The 16,487-nt window shown below is 43.9% G+C and overlaps 1 protein-coding gene across 8 annotated transcripts in view; it reads left to right on the top strand.

Annotated features, from left to right (window-relative positions):
* Positions 1-15,780, top strand: part of LOC306788264 (unconventional myosin-XVIIIa-like) — a 59,496-nt gene extending 43,716 nt beyond the window's left edge. For 5 of the 8 annotated variants that reach the window (XM_079283710.1, XM_079283709.1, XM_079283706.1 and 2 more), the window contains 10 exons: positions 36-149; positions 997-1,113; positions 1,565-1,648; positions 4,121-4,258; positions 5,264-5,449; positions 5,548-5,687; positions 6,313-6,357; positions 11,020-11,142; positions 11,674-13,099; positions 14,628-14,763. In XM_079283710.1, coding sequence (XP_079139836.1) covers positions 36-149; positions 997-1,113; positions 1,565-1,648; positions 4,121-4,258; positions 5,264-5,449; positions 5,548-5,687; positions 6,313-6,357; positions 11,020-11,142; positions 11,674-13,084 — 2,358 coding nt within the window. In that variant the 3' untranslated portion in view covers positions 13,085-13,099; positions 14,628-14,763. Of the gene's footprint in view, positions 1-35; positions 150-996; positions 1,114-1,564; positions 1,649-4,120; positions 4,259-5,263; positions 5,450-5,547; positions 5,688-6,312; positions 6,358-11,019; positions 11,143-11,673; positions 13,100-14,627 lie in introns of all 8 variants that reach the window. The other 3 variants (XM_079283713.1, XM_079283707.1, XM_079283712.1) reach the window with 2 other exon arrangements.
* Positions 15,781-16,487: the final 707 nt, after the last annotated feature.

Below are 16,487 nucleotides of genomic sequence, written 5' to 3'. Positions count from 1 at the left end.
CGCGGGTACCTTTTCCTCCCTCCTTTTTCTCACAGCTGGAGGAATCAGAGTTCACTTCGGCGGCAGCTGTGAAGGCTCGAAAGAGCATGGAGATTGAAATAGAGGACTTGCATATCCAAATGGAGGACGTGGTCAAAGCTAAGATGTCGGTGAGGTTTCACATCTGTGGCGTGGGACTGCACACATTTTTCTTTCTTCTCACAATGCGTAAACAGATGACTTTATAAAATCGTTGATGTTAATGTTTCTATACCCTTCCTTTGATGAGCAAAACAACCAACGGTGTTTAATTAATGGACGGCCTTCGCCTCGCAAGCTTTCACCCTTAAAAAAAAATGCAGCCGGGCTCTAAACATTAATATGCATGCATCATAAATCCATGGTGGGATATTAAAATAGTAAATGCCCTTTGGCTTATATCTGATTTCAATGTTTTTGCTCTAATGGATAAATAAGCTTTGTCGAATTTTGTATTTTTTCCCCACTCTCTCCATCTGCTCATTAATGGCTGTCTCATGAGAGTACTGCCTGCATGTCAGACTCGTAGACTGACGATGTTTGTGTCTCTGGGGATGGCACACACAGAGTGCTGTGTGCCGGTGCTTTGCTTGTTAATTGCTGCATTTATGGCAAGGAAAGGTCTCGTTAATGTATCAGATTAGAGAATGCATATTGAGGGTCTGAATCCAACCCCCCCCCCCCCCACCCCACCCCCACACACAGAGGAGGAACTCTAAACGGGACATCACCAATATGCTGCACTGGCTGCACTTTTCCTTGCCTAAATGAGCCAATTGATTATCTCCAATTGGTCTCATCCACCCTCAGCCAGAGCCCCCCCCCCCCCGTCCAGATTGCGTTTCACTGCCATCAGATTTCAGCACTGCCGCGGCCTGGCCAGCTAATGACCATTTATCATATTCAATAGCTTATGAATAAGACCTGTCATTCTGTACAAAAACGTGCGTGTTTCCTCCTCCTCGCTTTGTCCTCCAGTTGGAGGAGCAGGTCAGCCGTCTGCAGAGAGAGAAGAATGACCTGCAGTCTCGTATGGAGGAGGATCAGGAGGACATGAATGAGCTGATGAAGAAACACAAAGCTGCAGTTGCCCAGGTAACCCAACATGCCTAAAACCTCCGTGAACAGTTCGAGAGCCTTGGAAATATGAATTACTTTTGTTGCATACTTTTTGTACAATGCTCCGACCAAAATCAGACAAAGATCCCTCTAGTTTGAGAAGTTGTGGGGTACCGTCTGTAACATCGACGTTAACATTCTGTTCCTTTCTGCATGTTTAAGTCGAGTGGCTTTGAGGTTTGGAGGACATGTTGCCCTCGAAACACAGTGTGTGCTCTGCAATCAGGGCGATGCAAGCTGCTCTGCAGCAGATCACATGACACATGATTTGGCACTGAAGTATAACATTCATTCATTTTACACACACACACACACACACACACACACACACACACACACACACACACACACACACACACACACACACACATGTCCTAAATCTCTGACTACTACGGTAACTTTGTGGGTGTGTGTGTGTTTGCACTAGTCTACCAGGGACTTGAGCCAGATCAGTGACCTGCAGGCCCAGCTGGAGGAGGCCACGAAGGAGAAGCAGGAGATCCAAGAAAAGGTACAAGGAAGTGTTCAAAAGCACCACAGGCACCCGCCCGCTGCCTCGACACTTCTTATTGTGACCAGAAAAAAAAACTGCTCCTTTTCTGTGGCAGCTTTCTTCTCAAAAATTGCATTGCAATTTGCATTTAAATAGTAGGAATTAGCAAAGATTAAGAGTCAAGGAGAGACATTGTTGTTTTTTTGTCTCTCAGTACTCATACTTAAAAGGAAGGGTCATGTTCATAAACTCGGCAGATTGTCCCGGTAGGTTTAACCAATTAGATAAAACGAAAGCACTCGTTCCGGTCCTTTCTACGATCCTCTATAAACTTGGTGCAGCAGCTTCTGTCTCAGCGATTTCTTTCATCGCTGGTCTTCTTGGTTTCCCAATGCATCATTTTTTTATATTTTGAACACCAGAACATTCTCAATGGGCAATAGGGAACATCATCGGATGTCTTAACTATTGATGTGATAAAGGAATTGGACACAAAAACCTTCTTACTCTGATACGACAGAATGGAAAAACAGTGAAGATGCCGGTTTACTCTCAAACATTAAAAATTTCTCACAGCAGATGCACACTGCTTAGTCATGCAGGAAATGTCAAACTGCTGCCCTGTTTTGTATTTGCTCGCTGCCTTGCACACTCGCACACTACCGTGAAGAGACGAGTGGCCCTGAGACAGTCATTTGTGTGTCATTCCAAGTACAATGACAAACTGGCACGGACATTTAATACGTACTGTGCTGTGTTCATGGGGAGTCCATCTTCAATGTTTTTGAAACAGCGCTTTAACCCTGGCATGAGTAAAGGCTGTAGTTATGTGCTTTTTATATGTATTAACAGTCAAAATAACTGATATCAGCATGTGAGACCCCACCGGCAGGTTAACCAGTCCCTGCACGACCCTTAGATTGAGGTTAACATTTGTGCTTCAGAGTGAAATATCTCTCAAAAACGAATGGTTGGATTGCCATGACATGCACTTCCATGTAACCGTTACAAGAGATCCATTAATTCCTCACCCAGCACCATCATCAGGTCAAATGGTGAGCCTGCAAAATGCCCGTGTGCCTCAGCTGCACTTTGTGTTGAGCGCTAATATGCAACTGTTAGCATGCTAACACAGCCTTTGGTAAACATTAAACCTGCTAAACAGCATGTCCATTGTGAGCATGTTAGCATGCTGCGCATCTGGCTTACAGCTCACTCTTTGAAAGCTTAGCATTTGAATAACATGCCGGTCATGAAGTGTGATTTTAGCACGTTTCTGGGCCGATTGGTTTAGTTGCTGTATTCTGTGCTTGAGTCGTCAGCTAAATGATCGAGGCTCGACATAAATTTGTATTCATGTGGTTAAAAAGGTTAATGCACCTGATTCAGGCCTATGTTGATAATAGTGCTTTTATAATAAAAGTGCTTTTATAATAACAGTGCTTTTATAATAACAGTGCTTTTTCAGAGGATAACCTCGAACATGTCACATGTGTCACGCATTAATGAATGCTCGCTTTCTTTGTTGACGCTTTAGTTTCCCAAATTAATTTCCTCATGCGCCATCAACGCTGAATTTACCGAGAATATGGCAATCAAGTGCTTTGTTTGTCTGCACATTACACACGCTCCGGCTCGGAGTGACTGGGCTCTCGGAGGGCGTCTTCCTTTAAGTGTTGACATGCAGTTACTAAACAAACCACCTGCCTTGGAACAGAATGTGTTTCAATATAATTCCACTGAAGGACAGAATTGAGCTCTTGCCACCCACTAACAGCAGACCCTGTTTCTATTCGATTAAGATATACGCATGCCAAAGCTTTGGTCCACTTAGTTGTATGCAAAGCCCACCCATCAGAATATTTTTGGCTACATTAGAGAGACACAGCAGGCTGTTAGGCATTGTTAAAAACTGCCAGAGAAGGCAGCGATAGCCATCTAAAGCATCTGACCTTGAAGTGGTTATCTCATCCCCAGTAGGAGGGGACTCTAGCTTCTTTAGTAATATCAAAGGGAAACTCCAAATCCTCCGTGTCTCAGATGCAAAGTCCCCCATTAGGTACTGCCTTTTAGGCCAGTTTTCCCCCTTTTTCAGTCATGAGAAAACAATTCAGATGGAACAAATGTGCTTTGCAAGAAGCTGTGCTCTTTCCCAAAGCCTGTGAAATTGCTGTGACTCGGTGCTACTAAACCCTGAACCCCGAGCTCTTCTATTGACCATTTGTGGTAAGATATCTCATGCTCATTATTCAGGCTGGATGCTCAACATTTACATGTACCAAGATGGATTCAATTTGTGCAAAAAAAAGTTGAAAAACTGAACATTAATTTCGTTTTAATACATACACATAGCATCAGCGTGACGTATTCCTAAGTCCGTACTTAAGAGGAAGTGGAGATCAAGAGGGAGGTGTGCAGTCAGCGCTAATAGCCCTTAGGGAGTGATTGTGTGTGTTTACGTGTGTGTGTGTGTGTGTGTGTCGTCTCAAGATTCATTCGCTGCAGAGCCAGCTAGAGTTCCAAGAACAGTCCATGGTGGGAAAGTCTCTTGTGTGCCGTCAGGAGGCCAAGATCCGTGAGCTGGAGACCAAGCTGGAGTACGAGAGGACACAGGTCAAACGCTTGGAGGTGAGATACAGACTTTGTGAACCTGGAAACGCAAGTTTGACATTTTTTTCTGCATTTGTCAAGAGCAAGAGATGATAGAAAATTGAAGGTATGATCCCTTGCATAGCTCCAGATCTTGGAGTTGCTCGTTAAGAAAAGCATCCGTTAGGGAATGGATGTTTTGAAACATAATTGAGAAAAGTGCCGAGCTTGAAATCTTCTGTGTTTTTAACCGTCATCCGAACTCAGAGGTATACTTTGTCATTTCTCACAGGTGTTTTATTCGATCATTTGATTTGATTTCATTACTTTGTCAATAATTGTTTTCTTAATGACTTCCTCCAATTGTTTTGTTTCTAATTGAATTCGTGCTTTTTGTAAATACCACTATATTGGGGTCACAAGCACACAATTCCACACAATGCAGCTTTATAGATAGAACTATTTATTGTTTCAGTTTGTTTTTGCCATGGGCCCCGATATAAAGTGTCACACACAAACAAATCTAAATTACATTTTTTTCAACCTTTATTTTGACAGGGAGCCATACCGAGGACATGGTTTTATATTGAAAGACACATAACACCAAATAGTGTTTGAATGATTGTGGGTTTTCAATTGATGGTGGGGGCAAAATCACCCCGGTTGGTTTCACCATATAAATATAACACAAATAATATTTACTTGAAATGACTAAATCATAACGATGGTACATAAGCTTCTGAGTACTAATTGATGAAAGCTGAAACTTGTAAGAAGATGAACTGTACCTTTCCTAAAATAATAATTGTCTCTTTGTTTTTCCAGATGACAAATATTACACAACTAATTACGTTTTGAGAAGAAATAAGTTAGCATTGTTTCTATCCTTTATTCAATAGTCCTTGTTTGTTAAACATGTTGATGAGGATGGGGTTTGAGGCCAACTATGGTGAGCTAGGAACAAACATTTAAGGGTAAATACAGAACAAAGGAGATCATTTTTGTAAGAACAAGTTCACTCAGTTCACCTGGAATCCTCCCCAGACTCTGACGGGTCGTCTGAAGGAGAACCTGGAGAAGTTGACGGAGGACAAAAACCAACGCGTTGCTGCGGAAAACCGGGAGAAGGACCAGAATAAGCGAATGCAGAGGCAGATAAGGGACATGAAAGAAGAAATGGGAGAGCTGTCCAAGAAGGAGGCCGAGGCGAGCCGGAAGAAGCACGAGTTGGTAAGGCTGCCGGGTGCTGGGGAGACGCGATATGATTCAGCGGCGCTCACACTAGAGGAGGTAACCGTGCTTCTTCTGTGCTGTGACCCGTTCAACAGGAAATGGACATCGAGAGCTTAGAGGCAGCAAATCAGAGCTTACAAGTGGACCTTAAGCTGGCCTTCAAGAGGATAGGTGACCTGCAGGCCGCCATAGAGGACGAGATGGAGAGTGACGACAATGACGACTTAGTCAACAGGTAAAGCCCAAATTTAGCCGTCTAAAGAGGGAGATACAATTGCTAGATCTGTAATGTGTGTTTGGTGCATCAGGGGATACTGTGCTGGTAGCTACAATAGAGAACCAGCGCAAGTATCTTCTTTTGAATATCCTGTCAATCACAACTTGTATCTTTTCCTTCTCTATCTCCCACATCTTCCTACACCAGTTCCCGTCTAACCCCTTTAGTACTCTGTGAGTCATACTGTCTGTTCTCCAAATACCTCTCACACGGTTTCATTCGGCTCCCTGCTTCTGATCTTTTGTCTCTGCGGCGGATTTCCCTGTTTGGTTACTCATTCCGTCTTTGCAGAGGGGTTGAGGGTTATGCTAGCTCTGAGCCCACTAAGGTAAACACTGACTGCAGTAATATAGACCTCTAAAAAAGAGAGAGACATTACACGCGGCAGCTCTGTTTGAGACGGAGGCTGGCAAGAGCGCGAGGTTTACGATGGATAGTTATTTCATGTGCGTGTGTAAGTGTAAAGCTATTTATTTGCTGTTATCTCAGCTGGTCGTCTTTTTGCACTGTTGTTTGTATATCTCACCTTCTCTTTTTTTCTCCCCCTTGGTCCCCCCTTTGGTATTTTCAACACTTCTGGCAGTTTGCAAGACATGGTGACAAAATATCAGAAAAGAAAGAACAAAACGTGAGAATGGAAAAATGCATCCTTTGTTTCTGTCATAATGTTTGCAAGTTGTGGTGTTTTTTTTCTCACCCATTTTCAACCACAAGAGAGAATAATGCAGTATTCCTTAGCCTCTCAGTCTGTGTTGTTTCCCAACAACACCGCGAGGAGAAGTCACTTTAAATAGAATGGAAAGCTGTGTCTGTGTTATACATCTCAGATAAAAGACAGCTTAAAAGGATGGCCCCGGTGTTTCGTTTAGTTTCATTTTATTTTGTGCCAAGAGTTGTCCGGAGGTGTCGGTACACAGACAGCCTCGTTGGAGATTTCAGGGCCTGTTTTACTACCATCAAAAGTTGTTTGAAAAATATGATGGCACACAGAACACTTTGCAGGATGTTAGAGGAAGCGTGAACTCGAATGGTAAATATACGACACCGCCATGCTCCTCTAAAACGCTCTCACTGCTGTAGAAGATTTGAAAAACAGCAAAGTGTTACAGACCTGCGGTAATACTGCATCATTGTCTCCATGAATGGTTTTCTATCAGACGTTTGCAACATCATCATACACTTTCATCATGCATTTGCCTGGATTTTTACCTGTCTTCTGCTCCGAGGTGGGTTTTCCAGAGCATATGCAACAAGCCTACATCTCACCGAGGTTGTACGAGCAACGCACTGCACTCTACTTTCATTTTATGATACATTCATGTGAAATCAAAAATAGAATATGTGAACAAATTTCCAGTATCGGCTACAACAGTTGCTTAAGAAATCTCTTGAATTAAGATGAATTGATTTCATTTGCTGATTGTTTTTTTTCTTTTGCCTTCAGTATTACTACCTCCGTATCGTAGACATTTCTTTCTACTTCTCTTCAATTATTTTATGCCGTTTCCTTCAGTTCACCAATAAGAAATGTGGACTGCGATGTATCAGTAGAATTCATTACAGCACAGCCTGAAATCAAAATCAAATATTAAGTTTAATAATAAGTTTAGACTTGTGCTTCTGCAGAAATATTGAACTAAATAGATGTACTGGTAGTTAACTACATAAATATATATATATATATTTTGTGGCTGCCTGGCACTGGAGGAGAGTAGAAAAGAGATTGTTGAATTTCAGAATGTGCAAAAAGGTGGTTGTTTTTATTAACAATCACAAGGAAACAGAGGAGAAGAACTGAAGTCCCAGGAAAATGAACAAAGACGATAAAATAAGCTGGAAAAAGAACTGAAATAATGTGGCCTAACAGCAAAGTGCTACAAACCACAGCTCTCCCTCAGTCGATGGCTTTATATACCCCTCCTGGCCCTGCTCTAATTGGACTGAACCACTGCATGGACGCAGGTGGCCAACGAGGCACAGGTGTGCTGACTTAGCCTGACACCAGTAAGACGTGTGGGGAATACGGGCTTTGAAAATGTATAGAATGAAAGGGTTCCCTCTATATGTTTTCAAAGTGTGTCATGAAGAGATGATCTGTGTTGTGCCCGCTACACGGACTTCGTGTGGTGGGAGAGACTTGCACGTGCTCTGGAAGACCTGAAGCGTGACCGTGTGAGCGATGCTTGTGACTGTAAAAATGATTGCAGGCCGGCACGTCTGTCCACGGCTGCACAGTCAGCAAGTGTTGCAATGGCAGTGCGCCACTGAAAACATTACACCCAAAAGCTTGGCTGTAGATTTGCACTAACTCAAATTTCATAGCGCCGTGAAACACTTCACTTTAAACACAAATGTTCACCTTGTCTTCCCTGTCAAATGTGTTGTGTGAATGCTAATTAAGTTCTTTTGACTGACTGAATTCCATTTTTCTTTTCGGTTTTTATGCAGTGAAAGGATCCTTTGTGGCATGTTACATCATTTAAACCTTCATCAGAGCGGAGTAAAGAAATGTAGTCTTCAGTTTGTGGCGGATAAACCCGTCCATAATTTCCCGCTTTAACCTCTGATTGCCTCTTCACAGCGACATGGCATTGTGCTCGTGATATGCTTTTTTTGTTTTTTTTCATCAGACAACCCCGCGTGTACCAACGCTCTGCTGTTCATTTTGTGCAACTCGAGGAAAAGAGCGACACTTTTCCGTGTTATTTAATTACCTTTCCCCCCCCCCCCTTCTTCGACATCATTGCATTAGCAGCATGGGTGAACAATAATGGAGGGGATTTTTTTTTTTCTTATAATTATGAAGTGGATTTTCCAGATGATTTACATTACTATTCAATACGTTTTTGTACTCAATGCTTCAAAAACAGAGGTTACAATAGCTGGATTATTCATATTGTAGGGGGAGATAATATCAGTTCCCACCAGGGTAGCAGGCTATGTTAAAGTACAGAGGTTACATATAATATAGGACACTGCAAACTATGCTTTCATCACTGTTATTTTTTCACATTTAGTGCTAATTTTTCTTGAATATTAGATGAGCGTGCACACTATTTCATGCCCTATGCTCTTTTTTTTTTCTAGCCATATATAATTAGCTAATGTTGAGCAGATACTTTAAAAACATGGTGTTGGCACCACAAGTGCTAAACCGATAGAACTAAGCCAATACGGGATTTGATGCTGTGTAAGTATTTGTGACAAAGATTTACAACCAGTGCAGGCCAATTGTCAGAAGCTATCAACGTTCACTTCCATTTTCCTGAGGCTTGTTCGTATCTGCGAGCCTCAGGACTGGTTAGCTAGCAGTGTGGGGCCACGGACAAATCGCTTGTGACACCATTTGCACAGCACTCAATTGCTAGCCACCTTTTATTTTGTGTGTGGGAAGAGGGAGATGATTTTGCTTTGGGCTGGTTTCAGTGTTTTGTTTTGTGATAAATCATGTTAAAAGAAGTCACAGTATCCCAGAGATGACAAATTGGCAGCAGGTGTCGTCAACTTCAGAGTATTAATGAACCTATTATGCTGTTGTGGCGAGCCGTGAATCACTTGCGTTTCGTATGCAGGGTTGATGTAATAGCTGAACTTGGACTCGACGTTTTTTACTTGCTGCCGCTTTAAGCTCCTCTCACATTCAGGTTTTCTTATAGAACATACTATAATCAGGCCATTTAGTCTCTCTGGAGTCACCATTGATGCTCACCAGAAAGCCGGGTCATGAGTTCGATGATGAGAAAGTTAAATGTCTTAATGCTCTTAGAAAACTAGAAGACCTAAATACCATTTAGCCCAAGTTTCTGAGGCCTCTCCTTATGTCTCTGCTCTCTCCCTCTCAATGCTCACACACCACTGGCACCGCCACCACCCCTCTTGTGTAAAAAAAAAAAAAAGAATAGCTTTTAGGCAGACAACCCAAAAAAAAACAAAGAAAGGAGCGGAGAGGACACTTTGTTCTCTGAGGAAACATGACTGAATGTGTGACACAAAGCTTGGTGACAAAGGAAACGGTACGCTGTTCACTGTGAGACCTACATAGATGGATATGTGGAAAATTGATGGAGCTCAGCAGTCTGGCTGTCATCTCACAGCTCTTTGAATATTGTGTTTGCTCCTTTTAAAAGAATTTATTTTTTTGCAGCATGTCCCGAGGCTCAGATAGATAAGCTTGTCCAAATTAGAAGATGTGGGATTGAAAATTGCAGCTCCTCTCTTAAAGCCCTGTCACCATCGCCACTCTTTGCCCTGCTACAGTGTGTTTAATATACGCTCCGTTGTCCTGCTCAGAAAACCCAAAACTAAAGAATGGAAAATGTCGTTTTCACACAAGTCGAAAGTAGTTTAGAGCCTTCCGAACATATGCATCCCTGCACAATTTTACACCCGTCTCTGAATGTGAAAATTCATTTTCACACATCATGTAGCCAAGGACGACGGTGTATGTAGCCCTGAAGTTGAATGCAGAGTGTCCTCAAACAAATGGAGGAAATAACATTTCGACCATGACCGCAGTATTGACTTTAGAGGCTACGCCACTCTGCCCTCCTCTTCCTCACCATATCCTGTCACCTTAACAGAACAACGGGATGCATCATTTAGAAATATCACCCTGGATTTGAAATGAATGAGGCCTGACCTTATCCAGGTGGGATCTACCGAGCTTTTTCATCGGGATCCACAGGTCTCTGTTTATTGATTGTTATGTCAAGCGTAAGGCCTCCGCCTCGTGGCTCCGCTCCAATAACAATCACCAGGAGCAGGTGACATGCCACACGGATGCTGGCAGCCCAGAACCAGTTAATTATGCCTCCAACAGCTTCATCTACATTCTGCCGAGATCACTCATCTGCGTCTGTGGAAAGTTCTGTCGAGAAAGCATCTTGATTGTGTTATTTTTGTCTCACATCATCGTGCTTGTCTGGGTTGTCTTGCATCATACTGGTCTTTTAATATGACGAGAATGAATACAACTGTAGCATTACTAACAGAAAGCTTGTGATGTGTGAAAACTAACAATTCTTTTGCCTGTGTAATTCCTGTGACATTAGGCTGCATAGAACATTCACATAACAAGTCATTTTGTCCAATTTATTGTCTTAAAATCTGCTTGAATTGATACTGAATTGTTGCACAAGGCAACTTAAGGCAGTTTATTTTTATATTATCAAGAAGGTATTTAAAGGATGAAGGAAAAATGTAAAAAAAAAAAAAAAAGACTTGTTAAGATGAATATTTTTTGCTGTGTTGTGTTGGAGTCAAACTCGAAGTTGATTCTGTTTCTCCACAGTGGGGATGAGACAGAAACGGATTCCGAGGTGGAGGACCGCGTGGACGGGGTTAAGTCTTGGCTCTCCAAGAACAAAGGCTCCACCAAGACCCTGTCGGAAGAGGGGAGTCTGAAGAGCACCAGGTCAGTGCCCGCATCCCTGTGCATCACGACAGATAACCATGTACATGCCCCGTGGTGACGCAGTGATAAATGTAGACCGGCCTTAAAAGAAGGCCCAGGATTACCCAGGGCCGTTTGCAACAGAAGGATGGGTATTTCATGTGATTAGGTGTCGTCTCTCTCTCCCTGTAATCTGTCTAATGACAGGAGGCGGAACGGGGAAGCGGCTGCTGTCAAATTTATTGAAGTGGCCCGTGGCCAGTTGGCACGGCTGCTTAATGACGCCCCTGCCACAGTTAGATAGATCTCCTCGCTGGGAGATTGCCACACTTTCTGCAGTGTATACTGTACATAACAGCAATAGACTCTTGACTGGTCCCAAGGACAAAATGAAAAATGTAATATTCTGTCAAGGTACCAACACCACATGTTGCATATAAATATAGATGGCAACAATTTAGAATTTCATAAGGATGCGGATGTCTGATTATTTTTTCTCTATTTGTCTTCCGTTGGTTGTCTCTGGTGTCAACTTATTACATAACCTTTTAGATATTCAGCAAATGCCGACACCAAGGCGGTGAAAGAGGGTAAGGAGAAGATGAACAACGGAGGGAAAGACGGCAGAGAGGTAGAGCAGAACAGATCAGTGTCTGTCATGAGTTCCTTAAGCTACAGGAAGCGTTCCAACCTAAAAGACTCCATAGGGGGGACAGGCGATGACAGCTCCCTGTTCAGCACTCTCAAAGAACAGCCTGACACACCAGACCAGGCCTCCATGCGCAAAGCCAAGTCTAAGTCTGGAGCGCTCCAGGAGGATCGGAAGAAGAGCCAGGCGCAGGAAGACATGGACGACAAAGACTCCGTCATCTCCCTGGCCTATTCTGAAGCCACCAGCAAAGCCAGGAAGGGCCTGGAGTCCCGCTGGACCTCCCGCAGCAGCCCTGAATTTGATAAGGACTCCATGGTGTCCTCGGTGGCTCCCAGCAGGATGTCCACTCGAAGGAGCCTGCTGGACATGGACGATGACAGTAAGTCGACGATCAGCAGCGTGAGCCGCTCCAGCCCCCGATCGCTGCATCGCAGCAGCTCCTGGAAAGACGAGAAACGCAGCGGCTCGCGGCTGTCCGTCGCCCGCAGCTGTGGCCTCAGTGAATTCGGCCTGCATGTGGATGATGACGGCCACAGCGTGGCCTTCACTGAAGCGGGGACTTCATCTTTCAGTCCCCGCTCCCTCAGTCGCAGCTTTTCGACCCCGGCCCAACCGCGCTCCTCCGACGGGAATCCGCCGGATTCATCGGAGATCAAGATGGTCACCCACCGCAACTACTTGGACCCCGACTTGGAGGCCGCCATCAATGAGGTGCTGAGCTTCAAACCCATTAAGTTCAAGCGCAGCAAACTTGACGAGTCTAGTGGAGAGGAAGAGGATGAGAAGAAGGGGCCAGGAAGCCAGGACGGTAGGAAGAGGGGAGAAGAAGAGGGCAGCACATCCAGCCTGCTTCGCTCCGCATCAAGCTCTGCTCTGGACTACGCCAACCGGCCGTCCAGCACCCTGAGCACCAGCAGCTCCCGCAGTCGGAAAGATAAGAAAAGCAAACTCTCGCCGTCCGACGACTCCTCCTCCTCTTCAGACGACCGTCACAGCAGAAAGAGCTCAAGGGGGAAGAAGGGCAAGAAGTCCAAGAAGAGATCTAAGAAGAAGCAAAGTGAGTCAGAGGATTCCTCTTCCTCCTCAAAGTCGTCCTCTTCCTCCTCTTCCTCCTCCTCCTCTTCCTCCCCCCACTCGGCCGTCTCCTACCGCAGCTCCAGCAGTGTCAAAAGGGCCCCGAAACAACCATCTGATGATGACGAGCAGGAGCCTGCACGTCTGGGGCCATCAAGCAAGAAGCATTCCCAGAAGAAGCAGAAGAAGGTGGATAGCCTGGTGATGAAGTACCGCTACAGGCCTGACAGTGACTGATCCCGTCAGTGGAAGGTGATGCTCGGTGTGATAATAACCCAGGAGCCTGGCATATCCGAGACTGATCCAGGATCTCTCACTGAATGCACTAACGCAGTGTGCTGTGTGTGAATGCTTTGTATTTATTCTGACTCAGATACACGAATGCTGACTTGTATTGTACTAGATAAGCCCTCGCTATGTTTTTCAGAAGTCACATTGGCCAATTAGTGCATGCCACCGATTGTTTTCCCTTTTGCTCCTGACAACATTTGTACTCATCAAAAAACGCCGCCAATTTGCTGTTGTACTGTAGTTATCCCCTTAGTTTGCACTGCTGACACACTCCGGGTCCTTCAGTCTTATTTACAAATGTCACTATTAACAGCTGCGGATGCCTTTTATACCGTAATCCGTCATTACAATTCATTGCCGATTTACTTTGCTTCAACGTTTATCAGAAGCGTCGTCGGACTTGTAGAGCAGTGTTCCTCTCCTGCTTCCATTCTGCAGCGATGGATTGCAGTGTTTCTCCTGACGCTGTGTTTGATGCTCTCACGTGGTGATGAGAGAGGGTTCTCTGGCTGTGGCACAAACAGATGTTGGCAATTAGGCGAAAAACTAAATGACACCAATTTTTTTGGCTTTAACATGTTAACTGAGCAGAGTTCAAAGAGGTGTGACAACGCTGCTGAGATGACTTGAAGTGAACACTTTGCATCACACTTAAACCGCCAGCTCTTAGCTTCAAAAGCCGATCTGTTTCCAGAGTACTTTCACTGATAGTTTGAGCATCTCTGCCTCCTGTGAGAATTAGAAAAATGCGAGAGAGCGGGCTTGAGTTTTTTTCCGTTTTGTTTCTCAAGTGTCCTTGAACATTTGCCTGTCTAGTTAAAAACTGGCTCTCCATGTCTTTAATCACTGCAGAGTGAATGAAGACCGTTTGAGTTGACTAGAGGTATTTTCTGAATGCTTGTTTTCCTTTGGGTGTGTATTAAAGGGCAGTGGTCATGTCAGCGCAGCGTGGATGTATGAAATCCCTGCAGGTGGAATTCAAGGTACCGCGTTGAGTGCTTGTCATGTGTAGTCATGACAACATGATCTAAGGATGCAAGGCCCTGCTTTGAAATGACCTTTAACGCGGCCGGTAGAAGCGACGTAACAGAGTTATGCTGATGCCTGACATTTACCTTGTTAACTGCACACACTATCTACCAACATGTAAACACTGTCTTTGTGTTGTTATAAGACGAGAGTTCCTTGTGTTGATTTCTGTGGTTTAATCCCATTAACACTGTTTCAGGTTTGCTCGTGCACCAAGAATATCTGTGATGCATCTTTCCTACATATGATGACAATGTGCGCATATGTTAAGCATACCTCGTGGGATATGTTGTTTACTGCCTGGTGTCGTGTAATCTCACAGACTAGATTGCTTTGTTTTGTTTCCCCATGCCATCATTTTAATCCTCTAGTTTTATTTCTACTGTAAGTAGTGATATAATGCTGTGTGTGTGTGTGTGTGTGTGTGTGTGTGTGTGTGTGTGTGTGTCGACCCCTGCAGCCCTCCTGTGTGCCGCAGACACCTGAGTCTTGGCAGATCTGATGAAGAGGATAACGCGGACAGAGACTCCGGCAGGCAGTCGACGGGGCGGAGCGGCAGCGAAGGCCCGCTGGCAGAGAGCGCATCGTAACCCAGACTCGGGTCACCTCGGTCTTTTTAGTGACATCAGACACACGGGAGGGGAACCATTCTTTCCCCAAATCCAGCTGCTTCCAGAGGCATGGACAGAGAAGACGCACACTGCTTTCAGATTAGTCTGGGCTTTAAAAAAAAATCATATTTCACTCAATCTCATCATGAAGTGATGCTGCTTCCCATGTGCTTTTCTGTTTGATTGAACACGCGTTTTGAATAAGTTAGTTAATACAGAGCAGGGAAGTTATATCAGAAGAACTTCCTGGCGCTACTTCATTTATAAGAGCTGCTTTTCAGGTAAATATGAGCCCTCCTCTGCACTCGCCTCTGACTTTTCAGATAGCTCTGCCAAGAGGATTTAGATAAGCCCGCTCTGGCTCACGCTCCTCCAAGAAGGTCTGACCAGCCATTAAGACCCCCCCCCCCCCCCCCCCCCCATCTCCATCAATGTGGAATATAGCGCTTTGGAGGAGTTAACCCATTTTCAATTAAATATCCTGCTGTAAGTTCACATGTGGCTCTGGTGGCAAGTTAAAATGTCCATCATCAAGCGATGCTATCGGTCATGATTGCTGCCGTCAAAGTGAAATCGTTTTGTAAAATAAATTCCGATTTGAACCAAGCTGTTAGATGCGACGCATGTGTTTGAAAAGGATTTAAAAGTGTATTTATATAGGATACATAGATATATAATATTATATGTGGAATCAAGGCCTTTGGTGAACTGCATTCAAATGAATTACGATTTTTAGAGAACTATTTTATCAAGATAAGGCTTATGTCGTATTTCATGCCGCAATTATTTGGCTCCTTTGAGGCTCTGCCGTGCTTTTGTCCACCCTGGTGTCAGATTTCTCAAGGCTCAAAGGGAATGTGTTTGTTTGCTGTTATAAATGAGCTTTCTCTCCAGCTTTCCAGACCTCGCAGATGCAGAGACGCATTTCCTTTTCTTTAAATGCACAAACACTGGACTTCTACTGTACAGCACGAATTAAAGCTCCTTGTTGATGTTGAATCCCGCAGGATGACGTTCCAGTATAAGCATGTTCATTTCGATGATTCAGTTGCATGTTTCTGCTACATGTGTACGGTGCAGATTGTTTGAGCAGTAAAATAATAACACGCTTTTCAGCACAACATGGTTCTTCCAGTTTAAAGGTGCCAAAAGCAATGATCATTAAACTGGTGATATTTTGCATGTGAGCAGAATTTGGGATGTTGGAGGTTATCAGTCCGCCAATAAGCAGCACTCATATTGCGATATTGAGTTATCCCCAGGCTCTTTTGGTAGGTTTTCCATGTCAGACTCTTCATTGTTTGTACTCCATTAACCGTATGTCTACTCTGTATTTGAATATCGCCAAAAGTTCCCTTCATTTTTTGTTTTGTTTCTTTGTAGCTGTCCAGACGCACATGAAACTCGCTGGTTATTTCCATATTTGGCTTTGCAGATGACTGTGAGCTTGTGAATTTCAAACTCTATTTAATGACTAAGCACATACGGAATATGTGCATGCGGACTGTCTGCCTGTGTGAAAAGAAACGCTTCAAGTGTCTGACTTTCTATTTGCATATCGTCTCAGAAGAGGCTAATCTGCATTTCATGTCTTATTTTCTCCCCTTTATTTGTGCGTCACATGAATATTAATGTGGAACACAGGAAACTTTGATGTCAGTGATTCAAAATAGACTTGTTAACTGAAAAAAACAAAGAATAACACATTT

The sequence above is a fragment of the Melanostigma gelatinosum genome (genome assembly GCF_949748355.1).
Source record: "Melanostigma gelatinosum genome assembly, chromosome: 14".
In the NCBI taxonomy this organism is placed as follows: Eukaryota; Metazoa; Chordata; class Actinopteri; order Perciformes; family Zoarcidae; genus Melanostigma; species Melanostigma gelatinosum.
This window is presented reverse-complemented; position numbering and strand designations above follow the sequence as displayed.